This window comes from Hylobates moloch, unplaced genomic scaffold, assembly GCF_009828535.3.
Source record: "Hylobates moloch isolate HMO894 unplaced genomic scaffold, HMol_V3 SCAFFOLD_9, whole genome shotgun sequence".
Taxonomy (NCBI): domain Eukaryota; kingdom Metazoa; phylum Chordata; class Mammalia; order Primates; family Hylobatidae; genus Hylobates; species Hylobates moloch.
The window spans coordinates 74,968,579-74,991,557 of NW_026652284.1; the positions used below are offsets into that span (position 1 = coordinate 74,968,579).

Sequence of the window (22,979 nt, forward strand, 5' to 3'; positions counted from 1 at the left end):
AACCTCTGCCTCCCGGGTTCAAGCAATTCTCCTGCCCCAGCCTCCCAAGTAGCTGGGATTACAGGCGCGTGCCACTACACCTAGCTAATTTTTGTATTTTTAGTAGAGACAGGGTTTCACTATGTTGGTCAGGCTGGTCTCGAACTCTTGACCTTGTGATCCACCCGCCTTGGCCTCCCAAAGTGCTGAGATTACAGGCGTGAGCCACCGCGCCCAGCCAGCCTTCTTATAGAATAAAAACTCCCAATACTAGCTTTCTCTAGCCTTATCTGGCTTGAGGGCAGGCATATCACGTAAGTTTTAAAAACAGATGGGTATGCTTCTTTTAGACTGAATCACAAGCTAGTCCTAGTAAGTCATAGCATTGAGGGTAATGGAGAATCCACTGTGGTGGTGGGTAGCGGCAACAGCGACAGTAAAATCTAGTTTCCGGGGACAGCACTTACAGGAGTGTAGCTGCTGCTTTCAGGGTCTGGTCCTGGTGGCTACGGGTGACAGGAGCTGTGGAATCTACTGTTGAGATTCTTCACTAGACTAGTGTTGGCTCTCATCCTGACTGCATGTCTCCCTTACCCTTTTTTCTAGTCAGATTCTTTAGCCTTTTTAATAATTCTGTAGGTGACCTAAAATCTACTCAGTAAATCAATATTCTGCTTAAATTGACCAGAGTTGGTTTATGTTGCTTGTGACTAAGAACACTGGTGGTAGCACCGCTCCTTGGAATATGTGTTTTTTTATGTCTTTTTTTCTGTGTTTTCCTGAGATAAAGACAGTTTTGGTTCTGTCAGCTCTTAAATACCTGAGAAATTGTTAAGCAAATTGGTGTTCATTATTATTTCAGGTGTGCTATGATTTGGGCGCAGTATACTTCCAGCAAGGCTCCACAAATTCAGCTGTCTATGAAAATGCCAGGGAAAAATTTTTTAGAACCAAAGAACTAATTGCAGAGGTAAATCCAGTCATATTAGGAACTTAATATTCAGTTCTTTAAAACATCTATACATTTTTTTGGCTTTGATTTTTCTCATGATAAAAACGTGTTCATTATTATAAATGTGTGATGTTCAAGAAAGTACTAAAACTGGTTTTTAAAAATCTGTAATAATATAACCTGGAAATATAACCCCTTTTATAAATCTAGTGAATTTTTTTCCAGTTTTTTTTCTGTGTGTTTTTGTACAGTTAAGCTCGTATTGTAAATATCTTGCTGAAGTCTTTGACTAGGCATTATAAATGTATCATATTACGTGGAAGTACTCTGATTTACTTCATTTCCCTTATGTTTGGGCATTTAGGTTTATTATACAGCTGCAATATTTGTATCTGCAAGCCTAAATTTTTCTTCAGATTTCAGATACGTTTAAGTTCCTACAATTATTACCATGTCAATGATTATGTATTTTTCTGAGGCTGTAATTTATCAAACCACATTACTTTCCAGGTACATTTCTCACAGAGCACTTCAGTTAGCAGTGAGTGTTTAACAAAAAAAATTTTTTTTTTTTTGCTAACTTGATGGGTGAAATATAGTATCTTTTATAAACTTGGCTTTCATTAATTCCTAATATGGATAAACATTTTTACTGTGTTTGTCATTTGCGTTTTTCTTTTTATGATTCAGATGACTGAATTGTAAAGTATATCTGTGACTAGGTTTTTGTATGGCTGGTGCCTGGAAAAATTCCCACTTCAATCTGCTGTCCTTAGTAGAGATACTGATTAAATGCCCTAGAGGTTTAATTGCTCTGGCTATTCTAGATAGACCCATTAGAAATCCTCATTTTAGTTTGCTAGGAAATTAATCTGGTTTCTAATTTTATGGCATTTCAGGTATAGTAATTTAAAACAAATATTTTTTCAAACTTTTTTTTTTAATCCTGTTTGGGTAGAAGCGTTTCTGTTCTTTCCAATTGAGTGATGATTATGCTTTCTTTGCTCTCTCCTTTAAATTTCAGCTGGTATGTGTCTTTTAAAACCTTTAAGCTTATTTTTAATCTTAATACTGTTTGCTGTTTGTTACTGTCTTGTCATACATACTTGGTGTGATAATGATGTCCACCTTTTGTATGTTGGCCTGAAAACGCTAAGCTTCAGCAAACTTTCTTTGTAAAGGGGCAGTTAGCAAATATTCTAGGCTTTCTGGGCCACATTCAGTCTCTATTGCATATTCTTACTATTTTTTTTTATCCCCTTTGTGTAGTTTACAGCCCACAAAAATTGTTCTTAGCTCAAGGGACAAACAAAAACAGACCATAGGCTGGATCTGGCCTATGAGCAATGGTTTTTTGACCCCTGTTCTAAACCTTTAACCTTTTTGTTTTTTGATTCCTCCAGTTTTAAATTTTTCTTTTCTTTTTTTTCCCTAAGACAGAGTCTCGCTTTGTCACCCAGGCTGGAGTGCAGTGGCGCCATCTTGGCTCACTGCAACCTCCACCTCCCCTCCCGGGCTCAAGCCATTCTCCTGCCTCAGCCTCCCGAGTAGCTGGGACTACAGGTGCCCACCACCACGCTTGGCTAATTTTTGTACTTTTAGTAGAGACAGGGTTTCACCATCTTGGCCAGGCTGCTCTCGAACTCCTGACCTTGTGATCCGCCAGTCTTGGCCTCCCAAAGTGCTGGGATTACAGGCGTGAACCACTGTGCCCAGCCCAGCTTGAATTTTTCATTAGCATTTCCTTGTACTGTTAAAACATGCTAAGGGGGTGCTAGACTATTGTTTATATTACATGAATGGATAATGGTGTATACCTCTTACTTTACAGATAGGTTCATTATCTCTTCATTGTACCATAGATGAGAAGCGGTTAGCTGGCTATTGTCAAGCATGTGATGTTCTTGTACCTTCTTCTGATAGTACATCTCAACAGTTGACTCCATATAGTCAAGTCCATATTTGTTTGAGATCTGGCAACTATCAGGTAAGGTGTATGAGGGGGATGCAGTGAAGTTTTGGAAGCCAGACAAAACTAAGTTCAAATCCTCGCACCATCCATTTACCAGTTATGCGTTTTGGGGCAAGTCATTTACACTGTCATACAGGCCTGTAACATAATGGTAATAATTATCCCATTTCCTAAGATTCTTGTGAGAATCTAGTGAGAAGTTATAGTGCACAAATTCTAAGGCAAAGCATTATACAGATGTTACTTCATCATTGCTGTTATCTTAACGGTATAGAGTTGGCCTATCTTAAATAAATTATGTAAGAAATGCTTGTAAGCAGAACTTTTAACATTTAAAAATTGCAGGTAGACAGCTTTTAGTTGTGTGTGTGTGCATTTGTTTAGCAGCTGAGATTGTTGGCTCCTAAGATATTAATAGCATTTATTTTTACAAAACATTAAGTCTCGTTGTGTCTTTTGGATGTGTGGCTCGTAGCCCAGCTTTATTAGCCCTTCCAAATAGTAAGACTGAAGGAGAAAGGGAGCACAGTGAACACGGCAGTTGTTCTGGTGGGTTTGGATGGTCTGTTAGAAACAGAGCCCACCTGCTCTTGAGCCTGCTCACCGTCTTGGTTTGGTTCATGAAAAGTGCCTTAATGAGTCTCTTGAGGTCTCTTGAGACTTTTATTGTGTGCGCGTCCCCCCCCCACCCCCCCACCAACACGCACATACCTCTGGGTGTTTATCTTCAGTTTTGTTATGAAAATAACTGGAAATTAGAATTGTGCTTTTAAAGTCTTTATTGGAAAGCCTCCATTCTAGAGAATAAACAGTGCATTCATTCATGTTTAACTCAAAATAGGAATCATGAAATGATAAAGCCATAACTTAGTTTTGTGTCTCCAGTTGGGTATTATTCCAGCTTTATAGTTCTCTTACCTAGGGGTTTTTTTGTTTTTCGCAGAAAATAGATGAAGAGAGGAAACAAGATGGCACTTCTTTCCCCTATCTTTGGCCCTTTTTAAAAGTATTGCTTTGTCCTAGGAAAGAAAATTAAACTTTCTTGAAGTTTAATTACTGATACAGGTGAATTTAATAAAGACTAGAGCTCTCTCAGTTATAGCTCCCTAGTAAAGGTTTATGAAGGGTGAGATCAATTATCATAAAATACAGATTCTTTAACAAGTCGGCTGGGCACAGTGGCTCACACCTGTAATCCCAGCTCTTGGGAGGCCAAGGTGGGAGGATCGCTTGAGCCCAGGAGTTCAAGGTTGCAGTGAGCTACAATAGCACTGCTGCACTCCAGCTTGGGTGACAGAGCAAGACCTTGCCTCAAAAACAAAAAAACCCAAAAAACAAAAAAACCTCACTGGAGTGGTAAGACCTGTGCCAAGAAGACCTTAGGAATATCACCCAGAGACAAGTACATGTTACTGTGACCGTAATAAAGTTCCAAAATACGAAAATCAGAAAATAGTGTAATGGGTAGCTAAGAAGGGGAAAATAGGAATTTTGTTGTATCTTTGAGATTCATTACTTATAGGACTATCTTAGAAATTGTATTTCTTCGAATGGGATTGTGTTTTTATGAACTATGTGGGTTTTGTTTAGTGCTGATGAAGTAGGAGTTGAGCAGCTGTAACAGGTGTGTCTTCTGACACTTGGGAAGCTGCTGTGTTGCTCCTGTGGAGCCCTGCCTTGCTCATGTTTTGTTATGGAGGTGAAGCTAGTGGTTGCTCCATATTTTCGAAACCACTTATGTCAGTACTTTTCTGGTAGTGGCTGATGAGTTTAATTTTCAGAAATCTCCTTTCCCCCTCCTCTCACTAACACCCTTTCTTTCCTGCTCTTCCATTCTTGAGAAGTAGCTAAGAAAAAGTCTGTATGTAATAATCTGGGTATTTTTTTGTAGTTCACAGATAATATATTTTAAATCATTTAAATTTATTATAACCACTTGTTAGCATGTTTTTTCAGCTGAATTTTTTAATTAGTTTTTTTTTTTTTTTTTTTTGAGACGGAGTCTCGCTCTGTTGCCCAGGCTGGAGTGCAGTGGTGCGATCTTGGTTCACTGCAACCTCTGCTGCCCGGGTCCAAGCGATTCTCCTGCCTCAGCCTCCCGAGTAGCTGGGATTACAGGTGCCTGCCAACGTGCCTGGCTAATTTTTGTAGTTTTTTCGTAGAGACGGGGTTTCACTGTCTTGGCCAGACTGGTCTTGAATTCCTGACCTCGTGATCCACCTGCTTTGGCCTTCCAAAGTGCTGGGATTACAGACACGAGCCACCGTGTCTGGCCATTTAATTAGTATTTTTTTAGTTTGTTTTATGAACTTGTGTTTAGAGAGAATAATAATTTTTTTTTTTTTTTTTTTGAGATGGAGTATCGCTCTGTTGCCCAGGCTGGAGTGCAGTGGCGCCATCTCGGCTCACAGCAACCTCCGCCTCCTGAGTTCAAGCAGTTCTCCTTCCTCAGCCTCTCCAGTAGCTGGGATTACATGCAAGTGCCACGATACCCGGCTAATTTTTGTATTTTTAGTAGTGACAGGATTTCACCATGTTGACCAGGCTGGTCTTAAATTCCTTACCTCACGATCCACCTGCCTTGGCCTCCCAAAGTGCTGGGATTACAGGTGTGAGCCACCACGCCTGGCCTAAAATTTTTTTCTAATAATGTAGCTGGATTGCCTCTTATTGATTGATTCCTTTCTTCTCATTTTTGGTCTGTGATCTTCAATTTTAAAAAAGGGGTAGCAGGGCTGTTTTTGCCCTTAATCAAATTTTAGAATTTTAGGAAGAAAAGGTTTTCATAGTAAGATATTTTTGTGATTTTTTTCAACTTGTATTTTCCATTATAGAAAGGCTTGTTTAAAGTAAATAACTTTACCATGATTTTTGAAATGGGTGCAACTGTATGTGTGTGTTCTAGGAGGTAATACAGATTTTCATTGAAGACAACTTAACCTTGAGTTTACCTGTCCAGTTCCGACAATCAGTCCTAAGAGAACTCTTTCAGAAAGCTCAACAGGGGTAAGTAAGTTGAAAAATTACTTTGTGATTTTTGAATAAAACAGCAAGTGCATTCTAGTTTATCAAAACCACATTTTCAAATTACCTATGGCTCTGTGACATTATTTTCATGTTGTTAATATAAGGGAAATTAACATAGGGTGGAGGAACACTCTGGTGTTCCTCCATCTAGTCTGTTTTAAAAGTGCTTGCAGGGCCGGTCGAGGTGGCTCATGCCTGTAATCCCAGCACTTTGAGAGGCCGAGGTGGGTGGATCACTTGAGGTCAGGAGTTTGAGACTAGTCTGGCCAACGTGGTGAAACCCCGTCTCTGTGAAAAAATAGAAAAATTAGCTAGGCGTGGTGGTGCACACCTGTAGTCCCAGCCACTCAGGAGGCTGAGGCACGAGAATCGCTTGAACCCAGGAGGTGGAGGTTGCAGTGAGCCGAGATTGCGCCACTGTACTCCAGCCTGGGTGACAAAGCAAGACTCCGTCTCAAAAAAAAAAAAAAAAAAACCTGCTTGGGGGAAGAATTACACATAGCAAAATTTCATTCTATTGTCTAATGTGTAACTAAATTGTCCCTTGATAAATTCAAAACCTATTCTGCTTTCTTTCTCCCCATGATTTGGTATATATTTATTGGTATGCTTAAGTATTCTAAAATCTTACCTCTTAAGAACAAATGGCTCATTCTAGTGAATATAATTGTGTAATATACACCTTTCTTTTGTAGTAAAAATAACATTAGTTGATCTACTTTTGTATTCTACAGAAATGAAGCTCTAGATGAAATCTGTTTTAAAGTTTGTGCCTGTAATACAGTCCGTGATATACTGGAAGGCAGAACAATTAGTGTTCAATTTAACCAGCTATTTCTTAGACCAAATAAAGAGAAAATAGACTTTCTTCTTGAGGTATGACATGTTTTTCTTTCCCCTTTTGATTTATAATTTGCTTTAAGCTTACCAGTGACCTCTTAATTGCCAAATCCAGTTCCTTTTTTCCTGTCTGCCTTGCCTTTCTGTGCCTGACAATTGGCACTTTTGACAGACTATGCCCTTCCGCCTGGTCTTCTACTGTAGCTCTTTTTCTAGTTCTCCCCCATGTTTCTTCAGCATCTTTATTGGATTCTCCTTAGTCCTTCATTGACTTCTCTATTGCTCTTCCTTTAGTATTTCTGTTTATAGAACTTTTGTCCTTGGCTCACTCATCATTTTTGATTTACTTCCAAAGCTTCACTCATCTGTTTCATCACCTGTTTACCAAGAACTCCCAGATCAAACCTCTTGTCTGTCATGTGTGCTGTGGAATCTGTGTTTCTACTGGATCGCTCTACTTCTTTCTTAACAGTCTTAATGTTAGAGACATTGAGAGAAGTACATAAACCACAGATAATACCACTTACTTCCAAAAATACAATGTTGCCAGCACTCTAGAAGCCTTTGTTGTGGTCTTTACAACCTCCTCTACCTTCCCTTGAGGTAGCTACTGCCCCGGCTTTTGTGATCATAATTTTCTTGCTTGCTTTTATATTTGTATCACCTCTGTATGCATCCTTAAAGAACATTCTTTAATTTGCCTATTTTGAACTTCATATAAATGGAATCATACAATATGTATTCATCATCATCTTTCACTACAGAGATTTATTTGTGAGATTTATTCAAGTTGTATATAAATAACAATTTTTTTCATTGCTTTAAGGTGTTAGAGGCTGGGTGCAGTGGCTCACACCTGTAATCTCAGCACTTTAGGAGGCCAAGGCGAGTGGATCACGAGATCAGGAGTTCAAGACCAGCCTGGTCAACATAGTAAAACCCCGTCTCTACTAAAAATACAAAAAATTAGCCGAGCATGCTGGCAGGCGCCTGTAATCCCAGCTACTCGGGAGGCTGAGGCAGGAGAATCGCTTGAACCCGGGAGGCAGAGGTTGCAGTGAGTGGAGATCACGCTACTGCACTCCAGCCTGGGCAACAGTGAGAAACTCCATCTCAAAAAAAAAAAAAAAAAAAAGGTAGAATATTATATGGACCACGCCACAATTTCTTCAGTCTTATGATAGGGGACATTTGTGTTTTTTATAGTTTTTGGCTATATCCACATATGATGAGGGACATTTGTGTTGCTTATAGTTTTTGCCGCTTGGAACATACTTGTACATATATCTAGGTGTGCATACGTACCAGTTTATATTATATACCTAGGGAATAATATATCTGCAACGTTAATTTTTAAAAACCAGTGGCTTATACCATCAGTATGCCTGAGTGTTCTCATCAGTCAATATCCTTGTTAACATTTGATGTTGTCAGATCGCCTGTGAGGTGGTTGTATAACAGTACCTCATTGAGGTTTTCATTTCAACAACTCTTCATTTAATTTTTACTCATGGATTTTGTTTTTTGAGGTACCTTTTCCAAGTGTTATGCCTCTTTTTTTTTTTTTTTTTGAGATGGAGTTCTGCTTTTTTATTTTTATTTTTTTATTTTTTGAGATGGGGCCCCCTCTGTTGCCTGGCCAGGCTGGAGTGCAGTGGCGTGATCTCAGCTCACTGCAACCTCCGCCTCCCAGGTTCAGGCGATTCTCCTGCCTCAGCCTCCTGAGTAGCTGGGACTACAGGCGTGTGCTACCACGCCTGGCTAATTTTTGTATTTTTAGTAGAGACAGGGTTTTGCCATGTTGGCCTGGCTGGGCTCGAACTCCTGACCTCAGGTTGTCTGCCTGCCTTGGCCTTCCGAAGTGATAGGATTACAGGTGTGAGCCACTGTGCCCAGCCGGAGTTCTGCTCTTGTCGCCCAGGCTGGAGTACAGTGGTACAATTTTAGCTCACTGCAACCTCCACCTCCCAGTTTCAAGTGATTCTCTGGCCTCAGCCTCCAGAGTAGCTGGGATTACAGGTGCCCACCACCACGCCCTGCTAATTTTTGTATTTTTAGTAGAGACGGGGTTTTGCCATTTGGGCCAGGCTGGTCTTGAACTCCTGACCTCAACTGATCCACCCACTTCGGCCTCCCAAAGTCCTGAGATTATAGGCATGAGCCGTGCCTGGCCATGTTATGTCTCATTTTTGTATTATGTTGTTTGTTCTTTGGAAGGAGCTTTCTTTTTTGTAGGAGATGTGTATATTTTCTCTTTTTTACCAATTTTAAATATTGCAGATATCTTCACTGAAGTTTTTCTTTTTTTTTTTTTTGTTTGAGACGGGTCTGACTCTGTCACCCAGGTTGGAGTGCAGTGCTGTGATCTCAGCTCACTGTAACCTCCACCTCCTGGGTTCAAGCCATCCTCCCACCGCAGCCTCCTGAGTAGCTGGGACTACAGGCACGTGCCACCACGCCTGGCTATTTTTTAAAATTTTTGGTAAAGATGGGGTTTTGTCATGTTGTCCAGGCTGGTCTCGAACTGTTGAGCTCAGGTGATCCACTCACCTCGGCTTCCCAAAGTGCTGTGATTACAGGCATGAGCCACCACGCCCAGCTTAATTTTCTTTATATTGTTCCAAAGCTCCTAAATTTAATATCAAATTTACTGATTTTTTTCCGTTGTAGTGATTTCTGTGTGTTGTTTAAGAAAGCTTTTTCCTATTGTGTCATGAAGAGATTCTTCTATTATATCTTCTAAAAGCTTTATAGCACAGCCTTCCTTTCACGTTCAGGTCTTTGATCAACCTACAGTTGATTTTTGTGTGAAGTAGGAAGTGTGCCAGCACCATTTACTGAAAGGTTAATTTTTTTTCCACCAATCTCTAGGGCCACCTCTATTGTATGCCGGGTGTTTATACATGTATGGGCCTGTTTCTGAGCCATTTTATACCACTTTTCTATTTGTCTACCCATACCTCATTATGTCCATGTCCTGATACCGTTGACAGCAAGTTCTACCTTGTTTTCAAGGTTGTATTGGTTATTCTTGTCCCTCATTCTGTTGCCCAGGCTGGAGTGCAGTGGCGCAATCTTGGCTCACTGCAACCTCCGCCTCCCGCGTTCAAGTGACTCTTCTGCGTCAGCCTCCCGAGTAGCTGGGACTACAGGCACGCGCCACCATGCCTGGCTTATTTTTGTATTTTTAGTAGAGACGGGGTTTCACCATGTTGGCCAGGCTGGTCTCAGACTCCTACCTCATGATCTGCCCGCCTCGGCCTCCCAAAGTGCTGGGATTACAGGTGTGAGCTACCACGCCCAGCAGTCCTTTGCATTTTTATGTGTAAACATTAGATTGTCAAGTTCCACAAATCTGTTGGATTTTTGTTTGAAATTACATTAAATTTAGAAGCCAGTTTAGAAAGAAATTGTCTGTTTTCTTTATTAGAAAAAATTTTATGGGCAGCCTCCCAAGCCAAAGTATGCTTAGGGAGACCCCTAAGAATTTACATGTTGACATTATTGGGTGTCCTAATCCATGAACGGGTATGATGGCTCTTGATTTCTTTAGGCAGTCTTTAGTGTCCTTTAGAACTTCCTAATTTTTCCATAGAAGTCTTAAATTTTTATATAGTTCTTAAAATGTAAACTTGAAAATAGTTTATACATTGATACAGAGGTTATAATTTAACTTTCTAATAATTTTGTATCCAACAACTTCGCTTAGCTTTTAAAAATTCTATTCATTTTTTTTTCCATTTTTCTATGTATGCAGTCATCTGTGAAGAATGCATTTTGTTTATTCCTTTTCTAATCTTTTCATTTTGATTTATTTTTACTTTTTTTTTGAGATGGAGTTTCTTTCTTGTTGCCCAGGCTGGAGTGCAATGGCATGATCTCTGCTCGGCGCAACCTCTGCATCGCAGGTTCAAGTAATTCTCCTGCCTCAGCCTCCTGAGTAGCTGGAACTACAGGCATGTGCCACCACGCCCGGCTAATTTTGTATTTTTCTTAGAGACGGGGTTTCTCCATGTTGGTTAGGCCGGTCTCAAACTCCTGACCCCAGGTGATCCACCCGCCTCGGCCTCCCAAAGTACTTGGATTACAGGTGTGAGCCACCACGCCTGGCCTCTTTTTACTTATTCTTAATATGCTGGCTATTACCTCCAGTACAGTGTTCAGTAGAAGTGGGAATAGAGAACTGCCTCGTCTCACTCCCAGTCTCAGAAAGCAAGCTTGCACTATTTCACCATTTAGAATGATGTTTATTGTAGGTTTTTCTTGTTGCTATTCCTTGTCTGATTAAGGAAGTTCCTTTCTCTCCTTAGTTCACTGAAGGTCCTGTTTTTAAAATAACGAATTATTTTTAGATTGTATTAAATGCTTTTTCTGTGTCTATTGAAATGATCACATAATTTCTCTCCTTACCTGTTCATGTGATAAAGTATAATTGATTTTCAAGTGTTAAACCACCTTTGCATGTCTGGAATAGACCCAACTAGGTCATGATCTTTTTTTAATAGAAATTGCTGAACTTGGTTTGCCAATATATGAATTTTTTTTTTCTACATTCATGTATGAGATTGATGCACATATTTTTATTTTTTTATTTTTTTGAGATGAAGTCTTACTGTGTCAGCCAAACTGGAGTGCAGTGGCGTGATCTTGGCTCACTGCAACTTCCCTCTCCGGGTTCAAGTGATTTCTCCTGCCTCAGCCTCCACAGTAGCTGAGATTATAGGCACCCGCCACCATGCCCAGCTAATTTTTTCGTATTTTTAATAGAGACAGGGTTTTACCATGTTGGCTGGGCTGGTTTCAAACTCCTGACCTCAAGTGATCCTCCCGCCTGTGCCTCCCAAAGTGCCTGGATTACAGGTGTGAGCCATGACACCTGGCCGATGCACACATTTTTTTCTTTCTTGTCCTGCCTTTGATTTTGGTGTCAAGGTCATGCTTGCCTTATAAATAAGTTGAGGCATCTGTCTTTTTTATTTTCTGGAAAAGTTTGTGTAAAAATGAAGTCGTTGCTTCTTTCATTGTTGGGTAGAATTTACCAGTAAAGTCTGGGCCTGGATAATTTTTTTGTGGGAAGGTTTTTGATTAGTGATCATAGAACTATATTCTTGTTTTTCTAGAGTGAGTTTTAAGAAGTTATTTTCTAAGGATTTGTCCATTTCATCTTAAGTTTATTAGTATTAAAATTTATTATTTTAATATTAAAGCATCTACAGAGATGCCCACTAGTTTGAGTTTTTCTTTTTTAAAATTGAAGTGCATGAAATTCACATAACATGATCTGTTAGGTTTGCTTATCAGAAGTTACATGTTCCCTACATTGTTCTATGACACATGTACAAAGCTTCTCACTGTGTGAATAAATAATCCGTTGTAAAAGGAGACTCAGATATTTATTACTCACCATAATAAGATATTTACATATGGTAGCAAAGAAAGTTATTAGAATGTAAGTATATAATACATACTCCAAGATGCTCAGATGTTATTTACTGATAGGTTAATTTGTTAATCAGAAAATGGTATTTGAACATAGTACTTTTAAAACACTGCTTTTTTTTTTGAGATGGAGTTTCTGTTGTCCAGGCTGGAGTGCAGTGGCCTGATCTCCACTCACTGCAACCTCTGCCTCCTGGGTTGAAGTGATTCTTCTGCAGGACTACAGGCCCTCCACGCGCCAGTAATTTTTTTTGTATTTTATAGAGATGAGTTTCACCATGTTGGCCAGGCTGTCTCGAATCTTTTTTTTTGAGTCTCGCTCTGTCGCCCAGGCTGGACTGCAATGGCATGATCTCGGCTCACTGCAAGCTCCGCCTCCCGGGTTCACGCCATTCTCCTGCCTCAGCCTCTCCGAGTAGCTGGGACTACAGGCGCCCGCCACCACGCCCGGCTAATTTTTTTGTATTTTTAGTAGAGACGGGGTTTCACCGTGGTCTCGATCTCCTGACCTCGTGATCTGCCCGCCTCGGCCTCCCAAAGTGCTGGGATTACAAGCATGAGCCACCGCGCCCGGCCCGATCTCTTGATCTCAGATGATCCACCTGTCTCAGCCTCCCAAAGTGCTGGGATTAGAGGCAAGAGCCACTGCACCCAGCCTGTTTTTTAAATAACAGTTTCATCAAGATATAAGTCACATACCATACAGTTCACGCATTTAAAGTGTATAAGTCAGTGGGTTTTAGTGTGTTCCTAGAGTTGGGCAACTATCACTTCACTTCCTTTTTTCACCTGAAGAAGATAGTCTCTTATTCATTACCTGTCACTCTTCATTTTCCCTCAATCTTGCACCACCTGAGGCAACTACTAATCTACTTTCTCTGTAGATTTATCTGTTCTGGGTATATTATGTAAATGGAACTATGAAATAGATGATCTTTTGTAACTGGCTTCCTTCACTTAGCATGTTTTCAATATTGTAGCATGTATCAGTACTTCACTTTTTATGGCTGAATAATACTTAATTGAATGGATATATACTATATTTTGTGTGTTTATTCATCATTTGGTAGACTGCAGGTTATTTCTTTTTGGCTACTGTGATTAATACTGCTATGAACATTCTATTTTTTGTGTGTGTTTCAACGTAAAAAATATTTAGCAATTTCTTGAGATTGCGGACTTTTACACTAGTTATATTTTATTTTGGCTTCTTATAAATAATATATGGGGAGGAATCCTAATCTAATGAATAAATTCAACCTAATATGACAGTATTATTTGTAGATAACTAATATAACCATAACTAGTTTCTATTCTTTGTTTTGCATTGTTTACTTTTTAAACCTTGGTTACCTTTTTAACTATTCATGAATAGCTCATGAATATAGAACCATTAGTTCTGTATTCGTGATAAATCAGTTATTCTTTTCAACTATTTTCTTTTTGGTTTTAAAAATTTTTTATTTTTTTAACTCTTTTCTGACAGGAGCTACTGATTTCTATGGTTTATCACTTAATATAATTTGGCAACATACTTGGTAAATTCTGTGAGAACTGTATATAGCATGGTTACTAGGTTATTCTTTGCTACATGTGTACACCTGCACTTATTAAAATGGTCACATTCCATTCCCTCTTTGTGATGGATTCTTATTCCTTGGTCTGGTCTCTTCTGTTAAGTTACTTAACTAAATCTGTGATTGGTACATGGTTGAAAAAGGAAAATTCAGTTGTTTTTAAATCCAGCCTTTTCAAATTATAATTTACATTTTTAAAAGTACCCATATTCAAATGAAAATTACTCAAATTCCTAGGTATGTTCAAGATCAATAAATTTAGAAAAAGCTTCAGAGTCTTTGAAAGGAAACATGGCTGCTTTTCTAAAGTAAGTACCTTTCTTTTCTTTTTTCTTTCTTTTTTTTTTTTAACTTTGAACTTAGTCCTGTGAACAAAATATCTGTATTATCTTTTGTTTTTGTCTTGGGTATCTTTTAACCAGGCAGCAACTGGTGTTTGAGAACCCATTAAGTTCAAATTTGTATAGCCACGTGAGACGTTAGGATTATATAGTTACCTTTTTTTAATATTGTGGCATTGACATCACAATTTTAAATAAGGACCAAAGGGGAATTTTAAAATGTATTTTAAAATATCATTATGCAGTTTATGTAATGGTGGCTTTTTAAATAGCTTATTAAAATTGGTTGATATGATTGTTTTTCTCAAACTAAATTATACACTTTTTTGTTTTACAATATTTCTTACTGATCTAGGAATGTGTGTCTGGGGTTGGAAGATCTGCAGTATGTTTTCATGATTTCTTCACATGAGCTTTTCATTACATTGTTGAAAGATGAAGAACGAAAGCTACTTGTTGATCAGATGAGGAAGAGATCCCCTAGAGTAAATCTGTGCATTAAACCTGTAACTTCATTTTATGATATCCCAGGTTAGCTCTCTAGTCTGCCAGCCAAAATGTTGGCATGTTTTACCCCTCTATTCAAATTAACCTTGAAATATATTTGAGGATTCTCTCTTGTTTTAATTAACGCTTGTGTTGGTAATTAATAGAAATTCACCTGTCTTCAGTATCAGATTTCTGTATAAGCAGTTATGCTCTGGAGCTCTGCCAAGCCAATGATAAGTGCAAATTCAGGCCTAGATACATAAAACATTTTAGCTGGCGAAGGCTGGGTGCGGTGGCTCACGCCTGTAATCCCAGCACTTTGGGAGGCTGAGGCGGGCGGATCGCGAGGTCAGGAGATTGAGACCATCCTGGCTAACACCGTGAAACCCCGTCTCTACTAAAAACACAAAAAATTAGCCAGGCATGGTGGTGGGCGCCTGTAGTCCCAGCTACTGTGGGGGCTGAGGCAGGATAATGGTGTGAACCCGGGAGGTGGAGCTTGCAGTGAGCCAAGATCGTGCCACTGCACTCCAGCCTGGGTGACAGAGTGAGACTCCGACTCAAAAAAAAAAAGATTTTAGCTGGAGAAATAGACCAAGCTAACACTGCTGCCAATATGTTCATGGAGGTAAAAACAGAAAGGGGGAGAGGAGTGGTGAGAGATGCTGGGACCAAAAAGAGGACAGATTTTCGTGCATGTCAGTCTATATCACTGTGCTAGTATCTGCTGACTGAACAGCTTTTGCATTGTCGCCATTTTTGCCTTGTTTGATTTTTTTTTCCATTTTTGCCCTTACAAATATAAGTAGAAAATACAATGCTGTTTTTAAATAAGAAACATAAACTTCAACATTTAATATAGATGAGAGAGAATTCAGTTGGTTTAACAAAAGCAAACGTTTAGCTTTTTTGACCTTCACTAAATTTAAACTGGTTGAATGTCCAGTTGTAAAGGAAAAGGGTAAGGTTAACACAGAAATGCTGGAAATGCGTTATTGAAGACTGTGTCTGATATCTGAGCTGTAGTTAGGGATTTTGGTAATCATATTTGGTTCTCTGGGAAGAGCATGCCCCCTTCTCTCATAAAACACATGCTTAATGTTTATTACTCAAAATTAACATTTTATATATGCTTCTGTTAACGCATTATGTTCAAAAGTAGTGTATAAGTTAAGTAGTGTATAAGTCTGTGTATAAGTTAATTATTTTCATATATTCTACATAGTTCTTTGCATGAAATATTGATTTTTATCTTGTTTATATTTTCATTATCTTTATTTTTAAAATACATTTTATTAAATGCAGATATAGTAAAATTTTGTGAGGTTTTCTGTGTGAGGATAAAGTTAATATGTAATTTACACAATGTTGAATGAATCAGTTCTCAAGATGATAGCAGCTTTTAATTTATAGATATAATACAAAATACATAATTTTAAGTAAATTGTCATTCTCGTGTATATCTTTGAATTAAATCATTGAAATATAAATCTTTTTTTAGCTTCAGCAAGTGTCAACATTGGTCAGTTAGAACATCAACTTATATTGTCAGTGGATCCTTGGAGGATTAGACAAATTTTAATTGAATTACATGGTATGACTTCAGAGCGCCAATTCTGGACAGTGTCTAATAAGGTAAACCCTATGTCAAGAACAGATAAGAAAATTGCTCTTGTTTTCTGAGGTAATTTAATAGAAAAGCTGTTCCCTGACCTTTTTGATAATAAGGACCTCTTAACAGTTTTAAGACCTTCATATGACCATAATTGCATTTTTAACATCCATCGACAGAGAAAATAGGAAATGTCAGAAACAAAAAAATACCATTAAATGAGTAACATCTAAAAATGAGTTTTTCTATTTGTTGACAAAATATATGCATTTTATTTCATTTATTTTTTGAGACGAAATCTCATTTTGTCGCTCAGGCTGGAGTGCAGTGGTGCAATCTTGGTTCGCTGCAACCTCTGCCTCCCAGATTCAAGTGATTCTCCTGCCTCAGCCTCCGAGGTAGCTGGGATTACAGGTACCTGTCACCATGCCCGGCTAATTTTTGTATTTTTAGTAGAGATGGGGTTTCACCATGTTGGCCAGGATGGTCTCGAACTCCTGACCACAAGTGATCTACCCGCCTCTGCCTCCCCAAGTGTTGCGATTACAGGTGTGAGCCACCACGTCTGGCTGCATTTTAAATATAGTTGTAAATATATGTAAATAGTATATTATTTATGCATTATGTAGCATAATACTTCATTATGGAACATTTTTGGCTTTAAATGTTCCTTTAAAAACTCCCAGCTAATACATTTACCTGTTTCTGAGTTTATCTATTAGAAAGTTTTCCTGCATAGAAAGTGCAAATGAAAATAGCTTTTGGCCGGGCGTGGTGGCTCAAGCTTGTAATCCCAGCACTTTGGGAGGCCGAGGCGGGTGGATCACGAGGTCAGGAGATCGAGACCACGGTGAAACCCCGTCTCTACTAAAAATACAAAAAAAATTAGCCGGGCGTGGTGGTGGGCGCCTGTAGTCCCAGCTACTCGGAGAGGCTGAGGCAGGAGAATGGCGTGAACCCGGGAGGCGGAGCTTGCAGTGAGCCGAGATTGTGCCACTGCACTCCAGCCTGGGTGACAGAGCAAGACTCCGTCTCAAAAAAAAAAAAAGAAAATAGCTTTTAAAACACCATTTCAGTGGAATGTAGCTTAGAGATACAAGGGAAGTAATCGACAGATACAGGAGAAATTAAAGCAATATGGAATGCTCCTAACTAACTACATACTTACTCCTTCCCTGCTGAAGATGTAGTAAAAAGGCAGCCAGAAATGTATGGTTTGTTTTTTTTTTTTTTTTTTTGGAACGGAGTTTCACTATTGTTGCCCAGGCTGGAGTGCAATGGTGCGATCTTGGCTCGCTGCAACCTCTGCCTCCCGGGTTCAAGCGATTCTCCTGCCTCAGCCTCCCGAGTAGCTGGGATTACAGGCATGCCCCACCATGCCTGACGAATTTTGTATTTTTAGTAGAGACGGGTTTCTCCATGTTGTTCTCCATGTTGGTCAGGCTGGTCTTGAACTCCTGACCTCAGCTGATCTGCCTGCCTCATCCTCCCAAGGTGCTGGGATTATAGGCATGAGCCACTGCGCCCGACCTGTATTTTTAAAAATTGGGTTTAAACATACTAGTAGAGAGAAGAAAAAATTGCTCTAAAAATTAGTTGAGCTTTTTTTTTTTTTTTAGCATTGGTACTATTTATTAGTGTGAATTTTTAAGATGAAGGCCAGGTGCAGTGGCTCATGCCTGTAATCCCAGCACTTTGGGGAGCTGAGGTGGGTGGATCACTTGAGGCCAGGAGTTCAAGACCAGCCTAGCCAACATAGGGAAACCCCGTCTCTACTAAAAATACAAAAATTAGCTGGGCATGGTGGCATGCACCTGTATTTCCAGCAACTCGGGAGGCTGAGGCAGGAGAATCACTTGAACCTGGGAGGCAGAGATTGCAGTGAGCAGAGATCAAGCCACTGCACTCCAGCCTGGGCGACAGAGCAAGACTATCTCAAAAATCAAGAACAAACCAAAAATTTTTAAGATGGACAAGTATAGCATAATAGTTATGATAGGGGATTCTGGGACTAACCACCTGCTTGAGCTTGAATGCCAGCTTCATGCTTAAATAGTGTATAATCTCGAACAGGTTATTTAACTTCTTTGTGTTGTAGTTTCCTCATTTGCAAAATGACAGTAGTAGCATAATAGTACTTACCTTGATATTGTTGTGAGAATTACCTGAATTAATATATATAAAACTCCTGGTCTTTGTGTGTCTTTTTTTCCTAATAGTAATCCCAGTCCATTATTTATTACTTGCTGATTGTAGTGAATGTGTTCATTTTCATTAGTGTTATACTGTGGCTGTCATTTTCCTTTCTCTTTAAGAGACAACCCATGAATTATTTTTTTTAAATGCAATTGAAGTTTATTGAAAGATTCTTATCTAGATTTGGCTTCCTCTGTATGTGCATATATATATATGTATTTTTTGTTTCTTTTAGTGGGAAGTACCTTCTGTCTATAGTGGTGTTATCCTGGGAATTAAAGACAATTTAACAAGAGATTTGGTTTATATTCTTATGGCCAAAGGTTTGCACTGCAGTACTGTTAAGGTGAGTAACAGTGTGAATCAAACACTTGTTAAGAATATGCTTTATGGCCAGGTGCCGTGGCTCACACCTGTAATCACAGCACTTTGGGAGTCTGAGGTGGGCAGATCAACTGAGGTCAAGACCAGCCTGGCCAACATGGTGAAACCTTCTCTCTACTAAAAATACAAAAATTAGCCAGGTGGCTGTGATCTCAGCTACTCTGGAGTCTGAGGCAGGAGAATCTCATGGGAGGTGGAGGTTGGAGTGAGCTGAGACTGCATCATTGCACTTCAGCCTGGGTGACAGAGTGATAGTCCATCTCAAAAAAAAAAGAAGATGCTTTACTAATTTTAGCAGGAAGTCAGGAACCAGAACTTACCTTTTCCTAATCTTTAACGTCACAGTCATAGGCCTAAAAGGATATTTGAAAAGGCATTTTGGTTTGTTCTTTTTGCTTTACCATTATAATTATACTAAAATGGTCTTGATCAAATGAATACTGCTCTGTGCCTTTTTAAAAGTTTAGAGAACATGCAAAGATATTATTTGTATTCTTTAGGATTCAGCTAGTAAAGATTGTGTACCAAGATTAAAAAACAAACTTTTAAAAAATGTACTTTTGTAGTGTATTTTACATGAGTTTGCAGTCTGGGATGTTGAGATATAAGTGGAATGTTACATAAGATAGTGCAGTTGCATGACTGATCATACACTGAGTTCTTTAGGAAGGTTAAAGACAGCATTTGGAAGGCAGAAATGAACTAAAATTGAGGCTTAAATAAGTTAACTACATCCCCACACCAGCAGCATCAGTGACATTTGGGAACTTTTTGTTTGAGACAGGGTGTTGCTGTGTCGCCCAGACCGGGGTGCAGTGGCGTGATCATGGCTCACTGCAGCCTCGACTTCCTGGGCTCAAGCAATCCTCCCACCTCAGCCCCCTAAGTAGCTGGAACCACAGGCATGTGCCACCATGCCCAGCTTATTTGAAAGAAATTTTTTTTTTTTTTGCAGAGACTGCGTCTCCTTATGTTGCCCAGGCTGATCTTGAACTCCTGGGCTCAAACAATCCTTCCACATCAGCCTACCAAAGTGCTGGAATCACAGGCATGAGCCACTGCACATGGCTGGAACTTGCTGGAAATAAAAATTTTGGGGCCCTGTCCTAGACCTAATGGATCAGAAATTCTGGGATGGGGCCCAACATCTTTTTAAATAAGCCCTCAAAGTAATTCTGTTGCATGCTAAAGTTTGAGAACTGCTGCTCTAGACCATCATTGTCCAGTAGAAACACAATGTAGGCCACATAGGTAATCTGTAATTTCATTAAAAAGTGTAGTTGATTGAAATGATTTATTTAACTCAATATGTCTAATTTCAATGTGTAATCGATATAAAAAGTTGAGATGTTTTGCATTCTTTTGAAAATGTATGTGCTAAGTCTTCAAAATCCAGTAAGTATTTTATACTTATAGAATCTCTCAATTTGGACTAGTCACATTTCACATGCTCAGTAGCCACATCTTATCTAGTGGCTGCCATATTAGACAATGCATCATGAGACAATTGTAAGCCATTGAAAAGTTTTAATAGGAGGAATGTAGTTAGCAGCTTTATCTCCTTCCACACCTAACATAACATTTACTGGGCACAGAAACTGTTCTGAAATTTCATATACATTTATTGTTTCATTTATTCACAAAAAGTTTGTGGAAGGTATTATCTCAGTTTTAAAGACATTAAGTTGTCCAAGGGCACACAGCTAGTAAGTGTCACAAGTGTTACAAGGGATAGAGAGAAGAGAACATATTAGAGAAATATTTAGGAGGTAAAATCTGGAAGCAATTGGTAACTGACAATGTGGAAGGCAAGAGAGGGAGAAAGAATTGAGCATGATGCTCAGACTTCCGGTTTGAGAGTCAGAGAACAAGTGGCAATACCAGCAAGTGAATGTGCAGAAACACATTTTTGCAGGGCAGATTATGAGTTTATTTTTACAATTTTAATTTGAAGCTACAGTTGGAAACAGCCTAAAGCTTGGAGAATGGTCTGGACTGGAGTTACAGATTTGGGAATTACCAAAGATCACCCAGAGAGAATATAAAGAGTGTGAGACCCTAGGGAATGCAATACTAGGTCCGGGAAATAGTGGTGTGATGGGTGTGAGGACCTGACAAATGTAGGTGTAATAGCTAGGGGAAAAGAAAATATCAAGAAAAAGGCAATACATGGCACTGAGTTGCAACCCCTAATTCCTGTAAGATAACGGTGTTCAGTAGATTGGACAGTTAAAAGATCTTTGGCTTGTGAGAGCTATTTCTTTGTAATGATGGGGGTAGAGGCCAAATTATGGGACTGAATGAAATATGTGGAGCAATAGAATATAGTCTTTAGAAACATAAGAGATGCATAGGAAGGGACTTGGATCATAGCTGATTTATTTCATTTTATTTGTTAGCCAATTTTATTGTCTGATAGGGTGGTGTGCAAAGATTTTGGAATATGTAACCCTCGAGTGGTCTAAGGTCTAATTCTGAATATGTTGGATGGAGGAGGGTGCTTGTAATAGAATTTTACACCTGCGTAATACAGAAGTCATTGGTTATTCTATAACTTTTATAAAAGTTGCATAATAATATAACAAGTATTTTATATTGTTTATTGGATTTTTTAAAATTACAAAGGTATTAAACATTTTTTGGAATATATCAACAATACAGAGATGAAAAGACTGTCTAGCCTCACTCCCTGAGAAAAGCAACGTTGACCATTTGAACTAATCCTTCTCCTCTTTGCTCTGTCAGCATAAAGGCACAATTTTTTGGCGCCAAAGGAAAGGTGACCCGGGCTATTCTTTTTCTTTTCATAGGACTTTTCCCATGCTAAACAGCTCTTTGCTGCTTGTTTGGAGTTGGTAACAGAGTTCTCACCAAAGCTTCGTCAGGTCATGCTGAATGAGATGTTGCTTTTGGATATTCATACACATGAAGCTGGGACCGGGCAGGCAGGAGAGAGACCGCCATCCGACCTTATAAGTAGGGTACGAGGCTATCTGGAAATGAGGCTTCCTGGTAAGACTGGTTCACAAAGACAAATTTCAGAAACTCAGTACTCAGATAATTATGGGGGAAAATTTAAAAGCACATTTATTTCAGTTGGTAATCTTTTTTTTTTTGAAGTGAAGTGTGGCTCTGTCACCCAGGCTGGAGTATAATGGCATGATCTTGGCCCACTGCAGTCTCTGCCTCCTGGGTTAAAGTGACCCTCCTGCCTCAGCCTCCTCAGTTGCTGAGATTACAGGAACCCGCCGTTATGCCCGGCTAATTTTTGTATTTTAGTAGAGATGGGGTTTCACTAACTCCTGACCCCAGGTGATCCACCCTCCTCGCCCTCCCAAAGTGCTGGGATTAGAGGCATGAGCCACTATGCCCGGCTGAGTTTTTATCATCTTTGAAAAAAGTTATTTCACTCCTAAAACAGAATTTGGGTTTGGTGTTCACTTGAGAATGCTGGGAAAAATGAAGGAAACTGTTCGTTTCTGGGATTTCTGTAACAGGGTACCACAAACTGGGTGACTTAAAACAACAGAAATATATTATCTCCCAGTTCTGGAGGCCGGATGTCTGAAGTCAGGATGTCTGCAGGGCTGTGCTGCCCCCAAAGGCTCCAAGAAAGACTCCTTGCGTCTTCCTAGCCTCTGGTGACCCAGCAATCTTTGGCTTGTGGCTGCATTGCTCCAGTCTCTGCTGCTGTCTTCACATGGTCTTCCCCCTGTGTATGTCCGTGTTCTCTTCTTATAAGGACACCAGTCATTGGATCTAAGTTCTGCTGTAATCCAGCTGACTTCATCATAGCTAATTACATCTGCAAAGACTATTTCCAAATAAGGTCACGTTCTCAGGTTCCAGAGACACATGAATTTTAGGGGATACTTCTACACACTAGAGAAACTATATTGCAATTTCAGGTGTTAGAAAGAATCAAAATGTCCTTGAGTATACAGATTGAAGTTTTATTTCCTCGTTACAGCCATAAAATGCCTTCACACTGATTGCCAGTGGGCTAGAAATTCACTTGTGTCTACTTTAGGAACAGATCTTGAGTATTCTAATTGTAAATGTCTTACTATGAAAAGGGGCTTACCATATAAATGATCATCTATGACACATACAGATCTTTCTTAGTTAAAGCGGTTTCTTAGTTTTCTGCTTTAGAAGTATTTAGAGCAAT

The 22,979-nt window shown here is 39.3% G+C and overlaps 1 protein-coding gene across 2 annotated transcripts in view; it reads left to right on the forward strand.

The window, feature by feature from the left end:
- The window catches only part of INTS8 (integrator complex subunit 8), a 57,915-nt gene that overhangs the window by 12,702 nt on the left and 22,234 nt on the right, over positions 1-22,979 (forward strand). For both annotated transcript variants that reach the window (XM_032760073.1, XM_058444505.1), the window contains exons 7-15: positions 842-949; positions 2,763-2,918; positions 5,809-5,909; positions 6,665-6,806; positions 14,024-14,094; positions 14,483-14,658; positions 16,118-16,251; positions 18,660-18,770; positions 21,619-21,820. In XM_032760073.1, coding sequence (XP_032615964.1) covers positions 842-949; positions 2,763-2,918; positions 5,809-5,909; positions 6,665-6,806; positions 14,024-14,094; positions 14,483-14,658; positions 16,118-16,251; positions 18,660-18,770; positions 21,619-21,820 — 1,201 coding nt within the window. The remainder of the gene's footprint in view (positions 1-841; positions 950-2,762; positions 2,919-5,808; positions 5,910-6,664; positions 6,807-14,023; positions 14,095-14,482; positions 14,659-16,117; positions 16,252-18,659; positions 18,771-21,618; positions 21,821-22,979) is intronic.